This window comes from Dendrobates tinctorius, unplaced genomic scaffold (assembly GCF_039654945.1).
Source record: "Dendrobates tinctorius isolate UK_male_01 unplaced genomic scaffold, ASM3965494v1 ptg000364l, whole genome shotgun sequence".
Lineage (NCBI taxonomy): Eukaryota > Metazoa > Chordata > Amphibia > Anura > Dendrobatidae > Dendrobates > Dendrobates tinctorius.
In genome coordinates, this window is record NW_027362030.1 from 459,419 (window position 1) to 485,456 (window position 26,038).

General features: G+C 51.2%; 1 protein-coding gene across 1 annotated transcript in view; it reads right to left on the reverse strand.

The window, feature by feature from the left end:
- Positions 1 to 22,565, reverse strand: part of FAM20A (FAM20A golgi associated secretory pathway pseudokinase) — a 154,501-nt gene extending 131,936 nt beyond the window's left edge. Inside the window, exon 1 of the mRNA XM_073562690.1 lies at positions 18,390 to 22,565. Coding sequence (XP_073418791.1) covers positions 18,390 to 18,724 — 335 coding nt within the window. The 5' untranslated portion in view covers positions 18,725 to 22,565. The remainder of the gene's footprint in view (positions 1 to 18,389) is intronic.
- Positions 22,566 to 26,038: the final 3,473 nt, after the last annotated feature.

Below are 26,038 nucleotides of genomic sequence, written 5' to 3' on the forward strand. Positions count from 1 at the left end.
ACTGCGCCTGTGATAGCCGTGTGCCGGCATTGTGTCACGCCCCTCCGTCCGCTGATACACCCGTGTCAGTGGTGGGACTGTGACATAGTGGTGACACAGGGTCCGCTGTCCGTCGCGTTTTGGTGGCAGCGGGACTCCCGTTAGTGTCGCCCGTAAGTGGACGAACGGCGGTGGGCTGTTCGTCACATATTGGTGGCAGCGGTGGGATTGTGACATAGTGGTGACACAGGGTCCGCTGTCCGTCGCGTTTTGGTGGCAGCGGGACTCCCGTTAGTGTCGCCCGTAAGTGGACGAACGGCGGTGGGCTGTTCGTCACATATTGGTGGCAGCGGTGGGATAATCCTAGAGCATTAGTGATTTGGTTTGAGCAATCATTCCTCTCACTAAAAACCTGCACGGTTCCTGCGGGAATCCTGCATCATAGGTTTTGGAGAACAGACTCAGTGGTTACTAGTCCTGAGACATTAGTGTGTACTTGCAAGTATCCCCCTCCCGTTTCTTCGTTTTTCTTTTTCTATCTTTTATTTGGCAACCATGGCGGCAAAAGGAGAACCTTGGTACACCCGGCAGACAAAGGAAGTTCTTGCTGCGTTATGCACGTACCAAGGCCTTGACGCCACGAACAAAAACAGAGCTCAAATGATCGCGGCTCTAGTGCAGCTGGACAACGACCAGAATCCAGCGAGCGCAGAAGTTGGCCCAAGTTGCAATGGGGCTGCAGCAGAGGCTCCACTCCTGAGCGCTGGCCCCACATTCAACCAGAACGGGGTGGACCCCTATCTGCAAATGGCCTTGGACGAACTCCCCGCCGAAGACAGTGATGGGCGGGTGAGGCTGATCCAGCAAGCTCGAGAGAGAGCAGAGCAGCGAGCCGAGCGCCAGGCGGAGAGAGCTGAGCGCCAAGCTGAGGCTGAGAGAGCCGAGCGCCAGGCGCAGAGGGCCCATGAACTGGAGGTACTCCAGCGGGGTGGGAATGCCCTCACAGCCCAAAGCCGTGAGCCCAGCAGCATCCAGACTCCTAAACCCCGGCCAGAGCATTTTCCCGTGATGGAAAAGGACGGGGACTTGGACACTTTTCTGCGAGCCTTTGAGAAAGCCTGCAGACAGTACCAGCGGCCTAGAGACCAATGGGCAAGGTACTTGACCCCAGGGCTAAAAGGCAAAGCCCTGGAGGCATTTGCTTCTCTTCCGCCAGAAGCCGATGATGACTATGACGCCATAAAGCAGGCGCTGATCGCCAAATACCGGCTGACACCTGAGGTATACCGAAAGAAGTTCCGACACCTCCAACGTGGCCCACACGATAGCTACAGCGATGTGGTGCAAGGACTCAGGACCCACTTTGACCAGTGGATCCATGGACTGTCCGTTGAAACCTTTGAGCAGCTACGGGACCTGATGATCAAAGACCAGTTCCTGCATCTCTGCCCAGCTGAGGTCCGACAGTTCATCCTGGACCGCGAACCAACGAACGCGGACAAAGCGGCGCAGATTGCCGACAACCACGAGGCCAACCGGAAGCCCGAGACGCGGAGGCCAGTCGCCACCAGCTGGAAAGGGGGTAAGCCAGCAACCAACCCCAATGCCCCAGCTAGCCGTCCCTCCGGAGGCCCTGTCCCTGTTGCCAACAACAGGCCGGCTACTGACAGTCGCCTGTGTCACCACTGCCAGCGGCCTGGTCACTTCTTTTACACCTGTCCGAACAGGCCGAAGAACCCCCCAGCCAAGGCCCCCGGGCCCAATGCCTCTGTTCTTTTGGTGGGAGGTGTGGTTGGGAGGGCTGACGACAACGTTCAACCTGTTCAGGTGGGGGCCCGTCTTGCTACAGGCCTCAAGGACACCGGGGCTGAACGAACCCTCATCCGTCCTGGACTGGCGGCCCCGGAAGAGTTTGTTGAGGGGAAAACCTTGACTGTCACCGGGATTGGAGGCACCCGTTGTCCCTTGCCAGTGGCACGAGTTTTTCTTGATTGGGGTGCCGGGAGCGGGTTGAGGGAGGTGGGAGTGTCTGAAAATTTGCCCACTGATGTTTTATTGGGGACTGACTTGGGGAGGATGGTTGCATACTATGTCCCTGACACCCTTCCCCAAACTGATAATAAGGGTAACGTTAACCCTGATGATGTTGATGATGGGAAACTGAATGTGTTACCTGCTAATGCCTTGATGAGTAATGATGCAACTAACAACCATTCTTTCCCCAGGTACGATGCTGATGCTGATGTGAATGTACCAAAGCAAGCTGATAACCATTCTTTTCCTAGGAATGATGATGTTGATGTATCTGTGCCGACTGAACCCGTTAACCCTTTCTTTGAAACGGTAGATGTGTCCACAGGTACCGAGGTGCTCAGCCCCGTCACTCTGCGGAGTGAGACGGCTGAGGAACCCCTGGCAGGAGCAAGCAACAGTGCTCAAGAGAATGGGGAGGTGCATGGGGACCATGAGGAAGGTAATGCCATGCAGCTGACCAGTGCCACCGAGGAAGGTAACTGGCCCATAAGTAGCACTGCTCCTAAAGTGTTGGGGGTGGATGGGGAGGTAGAGCCCAGGGCAGCACCAGCTGGTGGGTCTGAAGAAATCCCCAGGGAGACAGCATACATAGCAGCTGTCACACGCAGTCAGAGTGCCCAGATCGCAGGTAATGCACTGTCTTCTGGACCCTCTGCTGCTACAGGAGAGACTGAACCAGAGGTGAACCCAGAGCCGGTTCCAGAGGGTGCCAGTAAAGAGGGGACCCTGACGTCACTTCTGGCAGCCTCCAGCATGGAGTTCCAGGCTGCTCTGCACTCAGATGCCAGCCTGGAGAAATTGAGAGGTCTCGCCGAGACGCCCACCTCCAAGTCTGATAAGGAGAGGGTGTTCTGGGAACGAGGAAGGTTGTACCGGGAGACAGTACCCGGAGATCCTAAAAAGGAGTGGTTGAGGGAAAGACAGCTGGTCGTCCCCTATCAGTTCAGAACTGAGTTGTTGCGGATTGCCCATGAGATTCCACTCGCTGGACACTTGGGGATCAGCAAAACAAAGGCACGGCTGTCTCAACACTTCTATTGGCCCAAGATGGGGACAGATGTAACACACTACTGCCGCTCCTGTGCCACCTGTCAAAAAGTGGGTAAGGCGGGGCCTGCTCTTAAGGCTCCCCTTATTCCTTTGCCGGTGATAGAGGAGCCTTTCCAGAGAATCGCGGTGGACATTGTAGGACCGCTGTCTGTCCCCAGCAGCTCCGGAAAGCGATACATTCTCACCGTGGTAGACTACGCTACCCGGTACCCAGAGGCAGTAGCTCTGTCTTCAACCAGGGCAGATAAGGTGGCTGACGCACTGGTGACCATCTTTTCAAGAGTAGGATTTCCCAGGGAGATGCTTACCGATCAAGGGCCCCAATTCATGTCTCGCCTAATGGAGGCTCTCTGTGAGAAAATGCAGGTGACGCAGCTGGTATCGAGTCCGTATCACCCACAGACTAATGGTTTGTGTGAACGTTTCAACGGTACCCTCAAACAGATGCTCCGCATACTGGTTGAGACCCAAGGGCGCGACTGGGAGCGGTACCTCCCACACCTGCTGTTCGCTTACAGAGAAGTTCCGCAGGCCTCGACCGGGTTCTCCCCCTTCGAGCTCCTGTATGGCAGGCGAGTCCGGGGACCCCTTGGGTTGATAAGAGAATCCTGGGAAGATGAGCCAAACCCCACAGAAGTGTCCATCGTGGATTATGTCATGCGCTTCCGTGACAAGATGCAGACCTTGACGCAGTTGGTGCATGACAACATGACGCAGGCTCAGGCTGACCAGAAGCACTGGTACGACCAGAACGCCCGGGAGCGGACCTACCAGGTGGGTCAAAAGGTGTGGGCGCTGGTCCCTGTACCAACGGATAAGCTTCAGGCAGCCTGGGAAGGCCCGTACGTCGTCCACCAACAGCTCAACCCGGTCACCTACGTGGTCACGCTTGACCATGCTCGGGGTAGGCGCAAGGCCTTTCACGTCAACATGCTGAAGGCGCACTACGAACGTGAAGCTTGCGTCCTACCGGTCTGCAATCTGCCAGAGGATGGGGAGGAAGATTCCCTCCTGGACATGCTGGCCCAGGCCAAGGCCAATGGGTCCATTGAGGACATGGAGATAAGTGGTTCGCTCACCGTGTCCCAGCGGTTGCAGTTGATGGCCACCCTGGAACTCTTCCGGCCCGTGTTCACCAACCGTCCTGGGAGGACGGAGTTAGCGGTTCATGAGGTGGACACCGGGAATCATGCCCCATTACGGCGAACACCTTATCGGATCTCTGAAACGGTGCAACAAGTCATGCGCCAAGAGGTCGATGAGATGTTAAGGCTGGGAGTGATTCGACGGTCAAAAGGTGCGTGGGCTTCACCTGTAGTCCTCGTGCCTAAAAAGGATCGAACCACCCGGTTCTGCGTGGACTACAGGGGGCTCAACGCCATCACAACCTCTGATGCCCACCCGATGCCGCGCATCGAGGATCTGCTCGAGCGGTTGACAAACGCCAACTACATATCCATCATGGATTTGAGTCGGGGATACTGGCAGATTCCCCTGAGCCCTGAGGCGCAGGAGAAATCCACCTTTATCACCCCCTTTGGACTGTACGAGTCCACGGTCATGCCCTTCGGCATGAAGAATGCCCCTGCCACTTTCCAGCGGATGGTCAACCACCTGCTTCGGGGACTGGAGGAGTACGCAGTGGCGTACTTAGACGATATTGCCGTCTTCAGTTCCACCTGGGAGGAACACCTTCAGCACCTCCAGGAGGTGCTCAAGCGTCTTCACCAGGCAGGCCTGACCATCAAGCCGGGGAAGTGCCAGATAGGCATGCGCGAGGTCCACTACCTGGGGCACCGGGTAGGCGGGGGTTCCATGAGTCCGGAGCAAGAAAAAGTGGACGCAATCGTGTCCTGGCCCACCCCCAGGACCAAGAAACAGGTGAAGTCCTTCTTGGGCACTGCAGGGTACTATAGGCGGTTCGTACAGGACTATAGCGCCCTTGCCAAACCCTTGACTGACCTCACCAAGCAGAGGCTACCCCAAACAGTCAACTGGACAGATGACTGTGAGGCGGCTTTCCAAGCTTTGAAAGCAGCCCTGTGCAACTCTCCAGTGTTGAGAGCAGTCGACAGCAGTCGCCCGTTTCTGGTACAGACCGACGCCAGCGAGTTTGGCCTCGGTGCTGTGCTTAGCCAGGTCGACTCGGGGGACCAAGAGCACCCCGTGTTGTACCTGAGCCGGAAACTTTTGCCGAGGGAAGTGGCATACTCGACCATCGAGAAGGAGTGTCTGGCCATGGTGTGGGCACTGCAGCGTTTGCAGCCCTACCTGTATGGGCGCGCCTTCACGGTGGTAACCGACCACAACCCACTGAGCTGGTTGCACACCGTGTCGGGAACCAATGGAAGATTGCTCCGCTGGAGCCTTGCCCTTCAACAGTACGATTTTACTGTAAAACACAGGAAGGGCAGTGAAAACGGCAATGCCGATGGGTTGTCCCGCCGGGGCGAACCCGCTGAGGTGCGCATGGCAGATTACCGAGAGGTAATGCCTCCTTAGCGCCCTCTTAAGGGGGGAGGTGTGATGTACAATGTCGGCAAGATATGTTTTCTGTTGCAATGTGCTAACAAATCCTCCATCCTAGGACATTGTAAACTGTCAGTAATAGGAATTCCTTCCCCCCAGGTTTTATCAACCCTGCCACTTCCTCTGGAAGAGCAGGAATGTTAATTAGCTAGACCATCTTCCTCACACCATTTGGCTTCTCTCAGCTGAAAGAGAAAAAAAAGTGCGGGAACTAAACTCTTTGTTTGAAACCAGGAGTTTGAATAAAACAATAAGGGATTGTCCCGCGAAAACCATACCCAGCAGAAATATAAAAATCATATTTCTGCGATCCGAGCAGACCCAGCTTCGCTGTGGTGCCTGTTGCAAAACTCTCGGATGTCCAGAACCTGAGATATGATTTGCGCCCAAATGGACGGTCATATCGCATAGATGTTTGATGTTTTCTTGATGGGCTCATTACGCTGGGAAACATGATACCACTGATGAGTCCATACCAGCTTCTCCCATAAAGTTATAGCTAATCTAAGTTTTGTAGCCAAAACATAACTTGGATAAGAGAGGTGGGATCAACCCAGAATGCACCTCTCTGTGATGTCACATAGGAAAGTCTATAAGGCATTCCCTGGCAGAACCAGCTCAGAACAGCTCAAGTCGTCGTGCTAGAAGGACCCCAATGAGCGGAGAAGTGCAGCTCCGCCTCCACCCACCTTAAAGCCGCATGGTCTGCCTAAGGAACAATATGGAACTGTGAGTGTAATCTCTTTGTTTTCTCCACTTTTATTTTATACCTGTACTGTACATATTTTATGTCTCAATTTTATAGCAACTTTTATCTGTAATCACTGTCCTCTTTCGGAAAATAAATGAAATTATTTAGATCTGTCTCCATGCTCTAAGAATCGAACTATACGCCTTTGATAGATAATCGCTACTAATTCAAGGGGTTTGCCACGGACCCTCTTAATTTAACACTGTGAATTAAGTAACCGTGACTGGTGGCAGCGCGTTGTGTACGGCTATTACGGCTTGCTGGTAGTCTAGAAGGGTCTTATATTGCTGAGTAAGGGGCTTCAGCCACAGCATTGATAATTCCCTTACTGCAGAAGCCTAATTGCCGGTTCACAACAGGCAGCCCGTCCGGCGACCAATTATCCTAGGTGCAGTTCCCTGACTGACCTGAGGGTAAGGGGGGCGCCGGAGAGCTGCGAGTTCCAAGGTGGAACTGGGAAAGTGGGATATACATAAATCCCCGCAGTACTTGGAAGATTGATAGCAGTGGTGGGGCATCCAAATTAAACTCCCCCTGCGGCAAATTGTAGAGCGAGATTAGCTTGCTGGATATTTTTGGTCACATGGTGCCAGTGTTGGGATAACTAAGATAAGCCCCACTGCGCCTGTGATAGCCGTGTGCCGGCATTGTGTCACGCCCCTCCGTCCGCTGATACACCCGTGTCAGTGGTGGGACTGTGACATAGTGGTGACACAGGGTCCGCTGTCCGTCGCGTTTTGGTGGCAGCGGGACTCCCGTTAGTGTCGCCCGTAAGTGGACGAACGGCGGTGGGCTGTTCGTCACATATTGGTGGCAGCGGTGGGATTGTGACATAGTGGTGACACAGGGTCCGCTGTCCGTCGCGTTTTGGTGGCAGCGGGACTCCCGTTAGTGTCGCCCGTAAGTGGACGAACGGCGGTGGGCTGTTCGTCACAGGTGGATGTTATACTACCAAGGAGGTGAGTGTGGATGTTATACTCCCAGGGAGGTGGTGGTGAATATTATACTCCTGGGGAGGTTGGGGTGGATGTTATACTCCCGGGGTGGATGGGGTGGATGTTATACTCCCATTGAGGAAGGGGTGGATGTTATACTCCCGGTGAGGAAAGGGTGGATGTTATACTCCTGGTGAGGTGGGGGTGGGGATGTTAAACTACCATGGAGGTGGGGATGGATGTTATACTCCTGGGGAGATGAATGTTATACTCCCGGGGAGGTGGGGGTGGATGTTATACTCCCGGGGAGGTGGGGGTGGATGTTATACTCCCGGGGAGGTGGGGGTGGATGTTATACTCCCGGGGAGGTGGGGGTGGATGTTATACTCCCGGGGAGGTCAGGGTGGATGTTATACTCTCGGGGAGGTGGGGTGGATATTATACTCCCGGAAAGGTCAGAGTGGATGTTATACTCTCGGGGAGATGAATGTTATACTCCCGGGGAGGTGGGGGTGGATGTTATACACCCGGGGAGGTCAGGGTGGATGTTATACTCTTGGGGAGGTGGGGGTGGATGTTATACTCCCGGGGAGGTCAGGGTGGATGTTATACTCTTGGGGAGGTGGGGGTGGATATTATACTCCCGGAAAGGTCAGACTGGATGTTATACTCTCGGGGAAATGAATGTTATACTCCCGGGGAGGTGGGGGTGGATGTTATACTCCCGGGGAGGTGGGGGTGGATGTTATACTACCAAGGAGGTGGGGGTGGATGTTATACTCCTGGGGAGGTTGGGGTGGATGTTATACTCCCGGGGAGGTCGGGGTGAATGTTATACTCCCGGGGAGGTGGTGGTGAATATTATACTCCTGGGGAGGTTGGGGTGGATGTTATACTCCTGGGGAGGTCGGGGTGAATGTTATACTCCCGGGGAGGTGGTGGTGAATATTATTCTCCTGGGGAGGTTGAGGTGGATGTTATACTCCTGGGGAGGTTGGGGTGGATGTTATACTCCCGGGGAGGTAAGGGTGGATATCCTTAAAGACAAAAATGTCCAGGAAGGATGGGAAATCTTGAAAAATGAAATTCTCAAAGCACAATTGTTAACAATTCCGAAAAGAGGGAAGAATAGGAAGCATTTAAGGAAGCCAGGATGGATGAACACAGAACTTAAGCACATGCTAAAAAGGAAGAAAAAAATGTTTATAAAATGGAAAGAGGGAGGCATATCTAAAGAAGAATATAATGCTGTCTGCAGAACCTGCAGGGCACAAATCAGATTAGCTAAAGCTGACAATGAATTGAGGCTTGCAAGAGATGTCAAAAGCAATAATAAAGGATTTTGGGGATATGTCAAAAGTAAAAGAAAAGTCAAAGATGCTATAGGATTTTTACAGGATGAAAATGATGAAATGGTAAGACAGGATGTTGAGAAGGCCGAACTTTTAAATTCCTATTTTGCATCTGTTTTCTCTCAGAAAGGAAATGTAACATCAACTGTTCTTCACTGTCCTATTAAGGGAATAGAAGAATCCAGGATATCTATAAACAGAAAGATAGTGAGGAAACACTTAGCTAACCTAAATGAATTCAAGTCTCCAGGTCCAGATGAATTACACCCCAGAGTACTGAAGGAGATAGCAGAAGAAATTTTTGAACCCCTCTCCATAATCTTTGAAAATTCTTGGAGAACAGGAGAAGTGCCAGAAGACTGGAGAAGAGCAAATGTTGTTCCTATCTTCAAAAAGGGGAAGAAGGTGGACCCAGGCAACTATAGGCCGGTGAGTCTGACTTCTATACCAGGAAAGATCTTTGAACAAATTATTAAACAACATGTATGTCAGTACCTGGATAAGAATGAAGTGATTAAACAGAGTCAGCATGGGTTTGTAACTAATAAGTCATGTCAGACTAACTTAATTTCCTTCTATGACGGTATCACTGATTGGGTGGATCAAGGAAATGCTGTAGATATAGTATATCTTGACTTCAGCAAAGCATTTGACAAAGTCTCTCATACAATCCTTATTGAAAAAATGGCTAAGTATGGAATGGACAAGGCAACTGTTAGATGGATTCATAACTGGCTTAGTGATCGGACCCAAAGAGTGGTCGTAAATGGCTGCACATCCAGTTGGAAGAATGTCTCAAGTGGGGTACCACAGGGCTCTGTCCTGGGCCCTGTATTGTTCAACATCTTTAACAACGATTTAGATGAAGGAATTGAGGGTAAACTGATTAAATTTGCTGATGACACAAAGCTAGGAGGGATAGCTAATACTAGAGAAGAGAGAGAGAGGATTCAAAAAGATTTAAATAAACTGGAGAAGTGGGCAGCAACTAACAGAATGGTTTTTAACAGGGAGAAATGCAAAGTACTACATCTGGGCAATAAAAATGAAAAAAGCATATATAGAATGGGAGGAATAGGGCTAAGTGACAGCACATGTGAAAAAGACTTGGGTATACTAATAGATCACAGACTGAATATGAGTCAACAGTGTGATGCAGCAGCAAAAAAGGCAAATGCAATTCTAGGATGTATTAACAGAAGCATACAGTCTAGATCACGTGAAGTCATTATTTCCCTCTACTCCTCTTTGGTCAGACCTCATCTGGAATACTGTGTCCAGTTTTGGGCACCACATTTAAAAAAAGACATCAACAAACTGGAGCAAGTTCAGAAGAGAGCGACCAGAATGGTGACCGGTCTGCAAACCCTGTCTTATGAGGAAAGGTTGCAGGATTTGGGAATGTTTAGTTTGCAAAAGAGAAGACTGAGAGGAGACTTAATAGCTGTCTACAAATATCTAAAGGGCTGTCACATTGTAGAAGGATCAACTTTATTCTCATTTGCACAAGGAAAGACTAGAAGCAATGGGATGAAACTGAATGGGAGGAGACACAGATTAGATATTAGAAAAAACGTTTTGACAGTTAGAGTGATCAATGAGTGGAACAGGCTGCCACGAGAAGTGGTGAGTTCTCCTTCAATGGAAGTCTTCAAACAGAGGCTGGACAGACATCTGACTGGGATGATTTAGCGAATCCTGCTTTGAGCAGGGGGTTGGACCAGATGGCCCAGGAGGTCCCTTCCAACTCTACGATTCTATGATTCTCTCGGGGAGGTGGGGGTGGATATTATACTCCCGGAAAGGTCAGAGTGGATGTTATACTCTCGGGGAGATGAATGTTATACTCCCGGGGAGGTGGGGGTGGATGTTATACTCCCGGGGAGGTGGGGGTGGATGTTATACTACCAAGGAGGTGGGGGTGGATGTTATACTCCTGGGGAGGTCGGGGTGGATGTTATACTCCCGGGGAGGTCGGGGCGAATGTTATACTCCCGGGGAGGTGGTGGTGAATGTTATACTCCCGGGGAGGTTGGGGTGGATGTTATACTCCCGGGGAGGTGGGGGTGGATGTTATACTCCCGGGGAGGTGGTTGTGAATGTTATACTCTCGGGGAGGTGGGGGTGGATGTCACACTCCCGGGGAGGATGGGGTGGATGTTATACTCCCGGGGAGGTCAGAGTGGATGTCATACTCCCGGGGAGGTGGGGGTGGATGTCATACTCCCGGGGAGGATGGGGTGGATGTTATACTCCCGGGGAGGATGGGGTGGATGTTATACTCCCGGGGAGGTGGGGGTAGATGTTATACTCCCAGTGAGGAAGGGGTGGATGTTATACTCCCGGTGAGGAGGGGGTGGGGATGTTAAACTACCATGGAGGTGGGGATGGATGTTATACTCCCGGGGAGGTGGGGGTGGATGTTATACTCCTGGGGAGGTGGGGATGGATGTTATACTCCCGGGGAGGTGGGGATGGATGTTATACTCCCAGGGAGGTGGGGGTGGATGTTATACTCCCAGGGAGGTGGGGGTGGATGTTATACTCCCGGGGAGGTTGGGTGGAGGTTATACTCAAGGGGAGGTGGGGGTGGATGTTATACTCCCGTGAAGGTTGGGGTGGATGTTATACTCTCGGGGAGGTGGGGGTGGATATTATACTCCCGGAAAGGTCTGAGTGGATGTTATACTCTCGGGGGGTGGATGTTATACTCCTGGGGAGGTGGGGGTGGATGTTATACTCCCAGAAAGGTCGGGGTGGATGTTATACTACCAAGGAGGTGGGGGTGGATGTTATACTCCTGGGGAGATGAATGTTATCCTCCCGGAGAGGTGGGGGTGGATGTTATACTCTCGGGGAGATGAATGTTATACTCCCGGGGAGGTGGGGGTGGATGTTATACTCCCGGAAAGGTCGAGGTGGATGTTATGCTACCAAGGAGGTGGGGGTGGATGTTATACTCCCGGAAAGGTCGGGGTGGATGTTATACTCCTGGGGAGGTGGGGGTGGATGTTATACTCCCGGTGAGGAGAGGGTGGATGTTATACTCCCGGTGAGGAGAGGGTGGATGTTATACTGCCAGGGAGGTGGGGGTGGATGTTATACTCCCGGGGAGGTGGGGTGGATGTTATACCCCCGGGGAGGTCAGGGTGGATGTTCTACTCCCAGGGAGGTTGAGTTGGATGCTATACTCCCGGGACGGTTGGGTGGATGATATATTCCTGGGGAGGTGGGGTGGATGTTATACTCCTGGGGAGGTGGGGGTAGATGTTATACTCCCAGAAAGGTCGGGGTGGATGTTATACTACCAAGGAGGTGGGGGTGGATGTTATACTCCTAGGGAGATGAATGTTATACTCCCGGAGAGGTGGGGGTGGATGTTATACTCCAGGGGAGGTGGGGGTGAATGTTATACTCTCGGGGAGATGAATGTTATACTCCCGGGGAGGTGGGGGTGAATGTTATACTCCCGGGGAGGTGGGGGTGGATGTTATACTCCCAGAAAGGTCGGGGTGGATGTTATTCTCCCGGGGAGGTGGGGGTGAATGTTCTACTCCCGGAGAGGTCGGGGTGGATGTTATACCCCTGGGGAGGTGGGGTGGATGTTATACCCCCGGGGAGGTCAGGGTGGATGTTCTACTCCCAGGCAGGTTGAGGTGGATGTTATACTCCCGGGACGGTTGGGTGGATGTTATACTCCTGGGGAGGTGGGGTGGATGTTATACCCCCGGGGAGGTCAGGGTGGATGTTCTACTCCCAGGCAGGTTGAGGTGGATGTTATACTCCCGGGACGGTTGAGGTGGATGTTATACTCCTGGGGAGGTGGGGTGAATGTTATACTCCCGGGAGGTTGAGGTGGATGATATACTCCCGGGGAGGTTTAGGTGGATGTTATACTCCCGGGGAGGTCGGGGTGGATGTTATACCCCCGTGGGGTCGTATATTATACCCGGGGGTGTGGATGTTCTGCTCTGGGGGACGAGAACTCAGTGACTGCGGGGTGTCCATACTTTCCTCCATACAGTGGACATACAATGGTGGAGCAACTGTGTACAGTCATCACTCCCGAGATTGTGAAGGAGCCGCAGACATTTCAGAATCAGGAAGATTCGTCATCAGAAAATCCCCACTGACCACAACCAGGAAAGAACAATGACTAACGGGACCGCGGGGGAGGGGTGTGGACATATTAACTGTGAAGGTACAGAGTTATACACCCGTGAGAGGAGGAGGTACGGTATTACACACAGGTGAGGACACGTTAAAGGAGGAGGTACGGTATTATGCACAGGTGAAGACATGTAAGAGGAGGAAGTACAGTATAATATACAGGTGAGGACAAATTAGAGATGGAGGTACAGTATTATACACAGGTGAGGAATTGTGAGAGGCGTAGGTACGTTATTATACTCAAGTAAGGAGTCGTCATAGGCGGAGGTACGGTATTATATACAGGTGAGGACACGTTAGATGAGGAGTTATGGTGTTATACACAGATGAGAACACATTAGAGGAGGAGTTACGGTATTATACACAGGTAAGGACACATTAGAGGAGTTACGGTATTATACACAGGTGAGGACACGTTAGAGGAGTTACGGTATTATACACAGGTGAGGACACGTTAGATGAAGAGTTACGGTATTATACACTGGTGAGGACACGTTAGATGAGGAGTTACGGTATTATACACAGGTGAGGACACGTCAGAGGAGGAGTTACAGTATTATATACAGGTGAGGACATGTTACATGAGAAGTTACGGTATTATACACAGGTGAGGACACGTTAGATGAGGAGTTATGGTGTTATACACAGATGAGAACACATTAGAGGAGGAGTTACGGTATTATACACAGGTGAGGACACATTAGAGGAGTTACTGTATTATACACAGGTGAGGGCACGTTAGATGAAGAGTTACGGTATTATACACAGGTGAGGACATGTTACATGAGAAGTTACGGTATTATACACAGGTGAGGACACATTAGAGGAGTTACGGTATTATACACAGGTGAGGACACGTTAGAGGAGTTATGGTATTATACACAGGTGAGGACACGTTAGATGAAGAGTTACGGTATTATACAAAGGTGAGGACACGTTAGATGAGGAGTTACGGTATTATACACAGGTGAGGACACGTCAGAGGAGGAGTTACAGTATTATATACAGGTGAGGACATGTTACATGAGAGGTTACGGTATTATACACAGGTGAGGACACGTTAGATGAGGAGTTATGGTGTTATACACAGATGAGAACACATTAGAGGAGGAGTTAAGGTATTATACACAGGTGAGGACTCATTAGAGGAGTTACTGTATTATACACAGGTGAGGGCACGTTAGATGAAGAGTTACGGTATTATATACAGGTGAGGACATGTTACATGAGAAGTTACGGTATTATACACAGGTGAGGACACATTAGAGGAGTTACGGTATTATGCACAGGTGAGGACACGTTAGATGAAGAGTTACGGTATTATACACAGGTGAGGACACGTTAGATGAGGAGTTACAGTATTATACACAGGTGAGGACATGTTACATGAGAAGTTACGGTATTATACACAGGTGAGGGCACGTTAGATGAGGAATAACGGTATTATACACAGGTGAGGACACGTTACATGAGAAGTTACGGTATTATACACAAGTGAGGACACGTTGGATGAGGAGTTACGGTATTATACACAGGTGAGGACACGTTAGATGAGGAGTTACAGTATTATACACAGGTGAGGACATGTTACATGAGAAGTTACGGTATTATACACAGGTGAGGACACGTTAGATGAGGAATAACGGTATTATACACAGGTGAGGGCACGTTAGATGAGGAATAACGGTATTATACACAGGTGAGGGCACGTTAGATGAGGAATAACGGTATTATACACAGGTGAGGACACGTTAGATGAGGAGTTACAGTATTATACACAGGTGAGGACACGTTAGATGAGGAGTTACGGTATTATACACAGGTGAGGACACGTTAGATGAGGAGTTACGGTATTATACACAGGTGAGGACACGTTAGATGAGGAGTTACGGTATTATACACAGGTGAGGACACGTTAGATGAGGAGTTACGGTATTATATACAGGTGAGGACACGTTAGATGAGGAGTTACAGTATTATATACAGGTGAGGACACGTTATATGAGAAGTTACGGTATTATACACAGGTGAGGACACATTAGATGAGGAGTTACGGTATTATATACAGGTGAGGACACGTTAGATGAGGAGTTACGGTATTATACACAGGTTAGGACACGTTAGATGAGGAGTTACGGTATTATACACAGGTGAAGACACGTTAGATGAGGAGTTACGGTATTATACACAGGTGAGGACACGTTAGATGAGAAGTTACGGTATTATACACAGGTGAGGACACGTTAGATGAGGAGTTACGGTGTTATACACAGGTGAGGACACGTTAGATGAGGAGTTACGGTATTATATACAGGTGAGGACACGTTAGATGAGGAGTTACGGTATTATATACAGGTGAGGACACGTTAGATGAGGAGTTACGGTATTATATACAGGTGAGGACACGTTGGATGAGGAGTTACGGTATTATACACAGGTGAGGACACGTTATATGAGAAGTTACGGTATTATACACAGGTGAGGACACATTAGATGAGGAGTTACGGTATTATATATAGGTGAGGACACGTTAGATGAGGAGTTACAGTATTATATACAGGTGAGGACACGTTAGATGAGGAATAACGGTGTTATATACAGGTGAGGACACGTTAGATGAGGAGTTACGGTATTATACACAGGTGAGGACACGTTAGATGAGAAGTTACGGTATTATACACAGGTGAGGACACGTTAGAAGAGGAGTTACGGTGTTATACACAGGTGAGGACACGTTAGATGAGGAGTTACGGTATTATATACAGGTGAGGACACGTTAGATGAGGAGTTACAGTATTATATACAGGTGAGGACACGTTAGATGAGGAATAACGGTGTTATATACAGGTGAGGACACGTTGGATGAGGAGTTACGGTATTATATACAGGTGAGGACACGTTAGATGAGGAGTTACGGTATTATGCACAGGTGAGGACACGTTATATGAGAAGTTACGGTATTATACACAGGTGAGGACACGTTAGATGAGGAGTTACGGTATTATATACAGGTGAGGACACGTTAGATGAGGAGTTACGGTATTATACACAGGTGAGGACACGTTAGATGAGGAGTTACGGTATTATACACAGGTGAGGACACGTTATATGAGAAGTTACGGTATTATACACAGGTGAGGACACATTAGATGAGGAGTTACGGTATTATACACAGGTGAGGACACGTTAGATGAGGAGTTACGGTATTATACACAGGTGAGGACACGTTATATGAGAAGTTACGGTATTATATACAGGTGAGGACACGTTAGATGAGGAGTTACAGTATTATACACAGGTGAGGACACGTCAGATGAGGAGTTACGGTATTATACACAGGTGAGGACACGTTATATGAGAAGTTACGGTATTATACACAGGTGAGGACACGTTATATGAGAAGTTACGGTATTATACACAGGTGAGGACACGTTAGATGAGGAGTTACGGTATTATATACAGGTGAGGACACGTTAGATGAGGAGTTACGGTATTATACACAGGTGAGGACACGTTATATGAGAAGTTACGGTATTATACACAGGTGAGGACACGTTAGATGAAGAGTTACAGTATTTTACACAGGTGAGGACACGTCAGATGAGAAGTTACGGTATTATACACAGGTGAGGACACATTAGATGAGGAGTTACGGTATTATACACAGGTGAGGACACGTTATATGAGAAGTTACGGTATTATACACAGGTGAGGACACGTTATATGAGAAGTTACGGTATTATACACAGGTGAGGACACGTTAGATGAGGAGTTACGGTATTATACACAGGTGAGGACACGTTAGAAGAGGAGTTACGGTGTTATACACAGGTGAGGACACGTTAGATGAGGAGTTACGGTATTATATACAGGTGAGGACACGTTAGATGAGGAGTTACGGTATTATATACAGGTGAGGACACGTTAGATGAGGAATAACGGTGTTATATACAGGTGAGGACACGTTGGATGAGGAGTTACGGTATTATATACAGGTGAGGACACGTTAGATGAGGAGTTACGGTATTATACACAGGTGAGGACACGTTATATGAGAAGTTACGGTATTATACACAGGTGAGGACATGTTAGATGAGGAGTTACGGTATTATATACAGGTGAGGACACGTTAGATGAGGAGTTACGGTATTATACACAGGTGAGGACACATTAGATGAGGAGTTACGGTATTATATATAGGTGAGGACACGTTAGATGAGGAGTTACAGTATTATATACAGGTGAGGACACGTTAGATGAGGAATAACGGTGTTATATACAGGTGAGGACACGTTAGATGAGGAGTTACGGTATTATACACAGGTGAGGACACGTTAGATGAGAAGTTACGGTATTATATACAGGTGAGGACACGTTATATGAGAAGTTATGGTATTATACACAGGTGAGGACACGTTATATGAGAAGTTACGGTATTATACACAGGTGAGGACACGTTAGATGAGGAGTTACGGTATTATATACAGGTGAGGACACGTTAGATGAGGAGTTACGGTATTATACACAGGTGAGGACACGTTAGATGAGAAGTTACGGTATTATATACAGGTGAGGACACGTTAGATGAGAAGTTACGGTATTATACACAGGTGAGGACACGTTATATGAGAAGTTACGGTATTATACACAGGTGAGGACACGTTAGATGAGGAGTTACGGTATTATACACAGGTGAGGACACGTTAGATGAGGAGTTACGGTATTATACACAGGTGAGGACACGTTATATGAGAAGTTACGGTATTATACACAGGTGAGGACACATTAGATGAGGAGTTACGGTATTATATACAGGTGAGGACACGTTAGATGAGAAGTTACGGTATTATACACAGGTGAGGACACGTTATATGAGAAGTTACGGTATTATATACAGGTGAGGACACGTTAGATGAGGAGTTACGGTATTATACACAGGTGAGGACACGTCAGATGAGGAGTTACGGTATTATACACAGGTGAGAACACGTTATATGAGAAGTTACGGTATTATACACAGGTGAGGACACGTTATATGAGAAGTTACGGTATTATACACAGGTGAGGACACGTTATATGAGAAGTTACGGTATTATACACAGGTGAGGACACGTTAGATGAGGAGTTACGGTATTATACACAGGTGAGGACACGTTATATGAGAAGTTACGGTATTATACACAGGTGAGGACACGTTATATGAGAAGTTACGGTATTATACACAGGTGAGGACATGTTAGATGAGGAGTTACGGTATTATACACAGGTGAGGACACGTTATATGAGAAGTTACGGTATTATACACAGGTGAGGACACGTTACATGAGGAGTTACGGTATTATATACAGGTGAGGACACGTTAGATGAGGAGTTACGGTATTATACACAGGTGAGGACACGTTATATGAGAAGTTACGGTATTATACACAGGTGAGGACACGTTAGATGAGGAGTTACGGTATTATACACAGGTGAGGACACGTCAGAGGAGGAGGTACATTATTTGTACATGTTAGTAGGGTTAGGGATCAGACACATTGGTGGGTTGGGGGTAGAGCGTTTTTTAGCGGGGTGTTTGCGCCATCTTACCGGTTGAATCTAGCCACCCTCTTTTTCTGGCTGCGGACGGTCTCGTGGGCGTTGAGCAGCAGGTCCTCGGCAAGTGGTTTGGTTCCTGCTGCCTGGTACAGAGGATGAGAAAAGAGGTGCTGCAGCTTGGAGCCAGTGTATGGCTTGGTGGGGGCGGCAGTGTGGCTGGCACTGGATATGGTGGCACCATGCACATGTTGTACAGAGTCCTGACAGACGCAGCCCCGGCCGAGCCGAACCTGGATCTCTGGCCACAGGTGGAAATAAATATCAGCGCCAAGGAGAGCGGACAGCGCCAGAACCAGCAGCAGCCGATCCCTTCGGAGCAGCTGCATGACAGCAAGGGGCAGCAGAAGATGACGCAGGAGCTGTCAAGGTGCTGAGATCAGTGGTCTGGGCAGGTGGCAGAGCAAGGTGCAGAGTCCTGGACAGGTGGCAGAGCCTGGTGCAGAATCTTGGGCAGGTGTCAGAGCCTGGCACAGAGTCCTAGGCAGGCGGCAGAGCCAGATGCAGAGTCCTAGGCAGGCGGCAGAGCCAGGTGCAGAGTCCTAGGCAGGCAGCAGAGCCAGTTGCAGAGTCCTGGGCAGGCGGCAGAGCCTGGTGCAGAATCTTGGGCAGGTGTCAGAGCCTGGTACAGAGTCCTAGGCAGGCAGCAGAGCCAGGTGCAGAGTCCTGGGCAAACGGCAGAGCCAGGTGCAGAGTCCTGGGCAAGCAGCAGAGCCAGGTGCAGAGTCCTGGGCAAACGGCAGAATCAGGTGCAGAGTCCTGGGCAAGCAGCAGAGCCAGGTGCAGAATTCTGGGCAGGCGGCAGAGCCAGATGCAGAGTCCTGAGCAGGTGGCTGTGCAGGGTTCAGAGTCCTGAGAAGACGTCAGAGTTGAATGCAGAGTCCTGGGAAGACTGAAGTGTGTGGTGCAGAGTACTGTGAAGGATTCAGATTTGGGTGCAGAGTCCTGGGCAGGCGGCAGTGCCGGGTGCAGAGTCCTAGGCAGGCGGCAGAGCCAGGTGCAGAGTCCTAGGCAGGTGGCAGAGCCAGGTGCAGAGTCCTGGGCAGGTGGCTGTGCCAGGTTCAGAGTCCTGGGCAGGTGGAAGAGCCAGGTGCAGAGTCCTGGACAGGTGGCAGAGCCAGGTGCAGAGTCCTAGGCAGGCGTCAGAGCCAGGTGCAGAGTCCTAGGCAGGCGGCAGAGCCAGGTGCAGAGTCCTAGGGAGGCGGCAGAGCCAGGTGCAGAGTCCTAGGCAGGCGGCAGAGCCAGGTGCAGAGATTTGGGCAAGTGGCTGTCCCGGGTTCAGAGTCCTGGGCAGGTGGCTGTGCCAGGTTCACAGTCCTGGGCAGGTGGAAGAGCCAGGTTCACAGTCCTGGGCAGGTGGAAGAGCCAGGTGCACAGTCCTGGGCAGGTGGAAGAGCCAGGTGCAGAGTCCTAGGCAGGCGGCAGAGCCAGGTGCAGAGTCCTAGGCAGGCGGCAGAGCCAGGTGCAGAGTTTTGGGCAGGTGGCTGTGCCGGGTTCAGAGTCCTGGGCAGGTGGAAGAGCCAGGTGCAGACCCCTGAGCAAGTGGAAGAGCCAGGTGCAGAGTCCTGGACAGGTGGCAGAGCCAGGTGCAGAGTCCTAGGCAGGCGGCAGAGCCAGGTGCAGAGTCCTAGGCAGGCGGCAGAGCCAGGTGCAGAGTTTTGGGCAGGTGGCTGTGCCGGATTCAGAGTCCTGGGCAGGCGGCAGAGCCAGGTGCAGAGTCCTGGGAAGGTGGCTGTGCGGGGTTCAGAGTCCTGAGAAGACGTCAGAGTTGAATGCAGAGTCCTGAGAAGACCTGAAGTGTGTGGTGTGTGGTATTTTCTAGGTACACAGCAGCGCCGCGTGCAAAGACCTTGGCAGGCAGAGTTGGCTGCAGATTCCTGTACAGGTGGAGGTGCTGGGTGCAGAGTCCTGGGATGGTGTCAGAGTCGGGTGCAGAGTCCTGAGCAGGCAGTAGTGCTGGTTGCAGAGTCCTGTGCTGAGTCAGTGTTCTGAGCAGGGGGCTGATCCAGGTTCAAAGTCCTGGGAAGGCGTCACAGTTGAGTGCAGAGTCCTGGGCAAGCGGAAGTGCCATGCGCAGAGTCCTGGGCAGGCGGCAGTGCTGGGTGCAGAGTCCTGGACAGGCTGCAGTGCTGGGTGCAGAGTCCTGGGCAGATGAAAGTGCTGGGAGCAGAGTCCTGGGCAGGCAGCAGTGCCGGGTGAAGAGTCTTGGACAGGCAGCAGTGGCGGGTGCAGAGTGCTGGGCAAAATTAGAGTTGAGTGCAGAGCCCTGGGCAGGCCACAGTGCAAGGTGCAGAGTCTGGGCAGGCGGAAGTGCCGGGTGCAGAGTCCTGGGCAGGCGGCAGTGCTGGGTACAGATTCCTGTGCTGAGTGCAGTGTCCGAGGCAATAAGCACTGTTGGATGCAGAGGGCAAGTGGCAAAGTCAAGTGCAGAGTTCTGGGCTGAGAGCAGAGTCCCAGGACGCCGGCAGCACTGGGTGCAGAGTCCTGGGCTGAGAGCAGAGTCGGGTGCAGAGTCCTGGGCTGGGTGCACAGTCTTGAGCTGAGAGCAGAGTCCCGGGAAGTCGGCAGCACTGTGTGCAGAGTCCTAGACTGAGAGGAGAGTCAGGTGCAGAGTCCTGGGCAGAGAGCAGAGTTTGGTACACAGTCGTGAGCTAAGAGGAGAGTCCTGGGAAGCCGGCAGCGCTGGGTGCAGAGTCGGGTGCAGAGTCCTGAGCTGAGAGGAGAGTCCCGGGAAGCCGACAGCGCTGGGTGCAGAGACCTGGACTGAGAGCAAAGTCGGGTGCAGAGTCCTGAGCTGAGAGCAGAGTCGGGTGCAGAGTCCTGGGCTGACAGCAGAGTTTTGTGCAAAGTCCTGAGCTGAGAGCAGAGTCCCGGGAAGCCGGAAGCGCAGGGTGCAGTGTCCTGGGCCGATAGCACAGTCGGGTGCAGAGTTCTGAGCTGAGAGCAGAGTCGGGTGCAGAGTCCTGAGCTGGGTGCACAGTCCTGAGCTGAGAGCAGAGTCCCGGGAAGTCGGCAGCGCTGGGTGCAGAGTCCTAGACTGAGAGGAGAGTCAGGTGAAGAGTCCTGGGCTGAGAGCAGAGTTTGGTACAGAGTCGTGAGCTGAGAGGAGAGTCCCGGGAAGCCGGCAGCGCTGGGTGCAGAGTCGGGAGCAGAGTCCTGAGCTGAGAGCAGAGTCGGGTGCAGAGTCCTGATCTGAGAGCAGAGTCAGGTGCAAAGTCCTGGGCTGGGTGCAGAGTCCTGACCTGAGAGCAGAGTTTGGTACAGAGTCCTCGGCTGAGAGCAGAGTTTGGTGCAGAGTCCTGGGCTGAGAGCAGAGTCCCGGGAAGCCGTCACCGCTGGGTGCAGAGTCCTGAGCTGAGAGCAGAGTCGGGTGCAGAGTCCTGGGCTGAGAGCAGAGTTTGGTGCAGAGTCCTGAGCTGAGAGCACAGTTCCAGGAAGCTGGCAACGCTGGGTGCAGAGTCTTGAGCTGAGAGCAGAGTTTGGTGCAGAGTCTTGAGCTGAGAGCAGAGTTTGGTACAGAGTCCTGGGCTGAGAGCAGAGTTTGGTGCAGAGTCCTGAGCTGAGAGCAGAGTCGCGGGAAGTCGTCAGCGCTGGGTGCAGAGTCCTGAGCTGAGAGCAGAGTCGGGTGCAGAGTCCTGGGCTGAGAGCAGAGTTTTGTGCAAAGTCCTGAGCTGAGAGCAGAGTTCCGGGAAGCCGTCAGCGCTGGGTGCAGAGTCTTGAGCTGAGAGCAGAGTTTGGTGCAGAGTCCTGAGCTGAGAGCAGAGTTTGGTGCAGAGTCCTGGGCTGAGAGCAAAGTTTGGTGCAGAGTCCTGAGCTGAGAGCGGAGTTCCGGGAAGCCGGCAGCGCTGGGTGCAGAGTCTTGAGCTGAGAGCAGAGTTTGGTGCAGAGTCCTGGGCTGAAAGCAGAGTTTGGTGCAGAGTCCTGAGCAGAGTTTGGTGCAGAGTCCTGAGCAGAGTTTGGTGCAGAGTCCTGGGCTGAGAGCAGAGTCCCGGGAAGCCGGCAGTGCTGGGTGCAAAGTCCTGAGCAGAGTTTGGTGCAGAGTCCTGAGCTGAGAGCAGAGTTTGGTGCAGAGTCCTGAGCAGAGTTTGGTGCAGAGTCCTGGGCTGAGAGCAGAGTCCCGGGAAGCCGGCAGCGCTGGGTGCAGAGTCCTATGGGCTGTGTGCTCTGGATAGCTGTGGCAGGAATAGATGACGGATCAGCTGCTGGGTGACACACTGCAGTCAGGGTGCTGATGGGCGTCGCTGAAGCTGCTGGGTGGAATACTTAGAGGAGAATGGGTGTCACTGACCAGGAGCAGAACAGCAACACACATTGCAAATGTTCAAGGCTGGGAAACAAATAGGGTCTATAGGGGCAGATCTGACACTGGATATCAGGGGAGTATAGGGGCAGATCTGACACTGGATATCAGGGGAGTATAGGGGCAGATCTGACACTGGATATCAGGGGAGTATAGGGGCAGATCTGACACTGGATATCAGGGTAGTATAGGGGCAGATCTGACACTGGATATCAGGGGAGAATAGAGGCAGATCTGACACTGGATATCAGGGGTACAGTGTCATGGACACTGTACAGGGGGAATAGGTACAGATCTGGCACTGGATATCAGGGGAGTATAGAGGTAGATCTGACACTGGATATCAGGGGAGTATAGGGGCAGATCTCACACTGGATATCAGGGGAGTATAGAGGCAGATCTGACACTGGATATCAGGGGTGTATAGGGGCAGATCTGACACTGGATATCAGGAGAGTATAGAGGCAGATCTGACACTGGATATCAGGAGAGTATAGGGGCAGATCTGACACTGGATATCAGGGGAGTATAGGGGCAGATCTGACACTGGATATCAGGAGAGTATAGAGGCAGATCTGACACTGGATATCAGGGGAGTATAGAGGTAGATCTGACACTGGATATCAGGGGAGTATAGGGGCAGATCTGACACTGGATATCAGGGGTGTATAGGGGCAGATCTGACACTGGATATCAGGGGTCTATAGGGGCAGATCTGACACTGGATATCAGGGGGTATAGGGGCAGATCTGACACTGGATATCAGGGGAGTATAGGGGCAGATCTGACACTGGATATCAGGGGAGTATAGAGGTAGATCTGACACTGGATATCAGGGGAGTATAGGGGCAGATCTGACACTGGATATCAGGGGTGTATAGGGGCAGATCTGACACTGGATATCAGGGGTCTATAGGGGCAGATCTGACACTGGATATCAGGGGGTATAGGGGCAGATCTGACACTGGATATCAGGGGAGTATAGGGGCAGATCTGACACTGGATATCAGGGGAGTATAGGGGCAGATCTGACACTGGATATCAGGGGAGAATAGAGGCAGATCTGACACTGGATATCAGGGGAGTATAGAGGCAGAACTGACACTGGATATCAGGGGAGTATAGGGGCAGATCTGACACTGGATATCAGGGGAGAATAGAGGCAGATCTGACACTGGATATCAGGGGAGTATAGGGGCAGATCTGACACTGGATATCAGGGGAGTATAGGGGCAGATCTGACAGTGGATATCAGGGGAGTATAGGGGCAGAACTGACACTGGATATCAGGGGAGTATAGGGGCAGATCTGACACTGGATATCAGGGGAGAATAGAGGCAGATCTGACACTGGATATCAGGGGGAATAGGTACAGATCTGGCACTGGATATCAGGGGAGTATAGAGGTAGATCTGACACTGGATATCAGGGGAGTATAGGGGCAGATCTGACACTGGATATCAGGGGGAATAGGTACAGATCTGACACTGGATATCAGGGGAGTATAGAGGCAGATCTGACACTGGATATCAGGGGTGTATAGGGGCAGATCTGACACTGGATATCAGGAGAGTATAGACGCAGATCTGACACTGGATATCAGGGGTCTATAGGGGCAGATCTGACACTGGATATCAGGGGGTATGGGGCAGATCTGACACTGGATATCAGGGGAGTATAGGGGCAGATCTGACACTGGATATCAGGGGAGTATAGGGGCAGATCTGACACTGGATATCAGGGGGAATAGGTACAGATCTGACACTGGATATCAGGGGAGTATAGAGGCAGATCTGACACTGGATATCAGGGGTGTATAGGAGCAGATCTGACACTGGATATCAGGAGAGTATAGAGGCAGATCTGACACTGGATATCAGGGGTGTATAGGGGCAGATCTGACACTGGATATCAGGGGTCTATAGGGGCAGATCTGACACTGGATATCAGGGGGTATAGGGGCAGATCTGACACTGGATATCAGGGGGAATAGGTACAGATCTGGCACTGGATATCAGGGGAGTATAGGGGCAGATCTGGCACTGTATAACAGGGGAGTATAGGGGCAGATCTGACACTGGATATCAGGGGGAATAGGTACAGATCTGACACTGGATATCAGGGGGTATAGGGGCAGATCTGACACTGGATATCAGGGGTCTATAGGGGCAGATCTGACACTGGATATCAGGGGAGTATAGGGGCAGATCTGGCACTGGATATCAGGGGAGTATAGGGGCAGATCTGACACTGGATATCAGGGGAGTATAGAAGCAGATCTGACACTGGATATCAGGGGAGTATAGGGGCAGATCTGGCACTGGATATCAGGGGAGTATAGGGGCAGATCTGGCACTGGATATCAGGGGAGTATAGGGGCCGATCTGACACTGGATATCAGGGAAGTATAGGGGCAGATCTGACACTGGATATCAGGGTAGTATAGGGGCAGATCTGGAAGTGGATATCAGGGGAGTATAGGGGCCGATCTGACACTGGATTTCAGAGGAGTATAGAGGCAGATCTGACACTGGATATCAGGGTAGTGTAGGGGCAGATCTGGAAGTGGATATCAGGAGAGTATAGGGGCAGATCTGACACTGGATATCAGGGTAGTATAGGGGCAGATCTGGAAGTGGATATCAGGGGAGTATAGGGGCAGATCTGACAATGGATATCAGGGGAGTATAGGTACAGATCTGACACTGGATATCAGGGGAGTATAGAGGCAGATCTGACACTGGATATCATGGGAGTATAGGGGCAGATCTGACACTGGATATCAGGGGAGTATAGGGGCAGATCTGACACTGGATATCAGGGGAGTATAGGGGCAGATCTGACACTGGATATCAGGGGAGTATAGGGGCAGATCTGACACTGGATATCAGGGGAGAATAGAGGCAGATCTGACACTGGATATCAGGGAGAATAGGTACAGATCTGGCACTGGATATCAGGGGAGTATAGGGGCAGATCTGGCACTGGATATCAGGGGAGTATAGAGGTAGATCTGACACTGGATATCAGGGGAGTATAGGGGCAGATCTGACACTGGATATCAGGGGAGTATAGGGGCAGATCTGACACTGGATATCAGGGGGAATAGGTACAGATCTGACACTGGATATCAGGGGAGTATAGAGGCAGATCTGACACTGGATATCAGGGGTGTATAGGGGCAGATCTGACACTGGATATCAGGAGAGTATAGAGGCAGATCTGACACTGGATATCAGGGGTGTATAGGGGCAGATCTGACACTGGATATCAGGGGTCTATATGGGCAGATCTGACACTGGATATCAGGGGGTATAGGGGCAGATCTGACACTGGATATCAG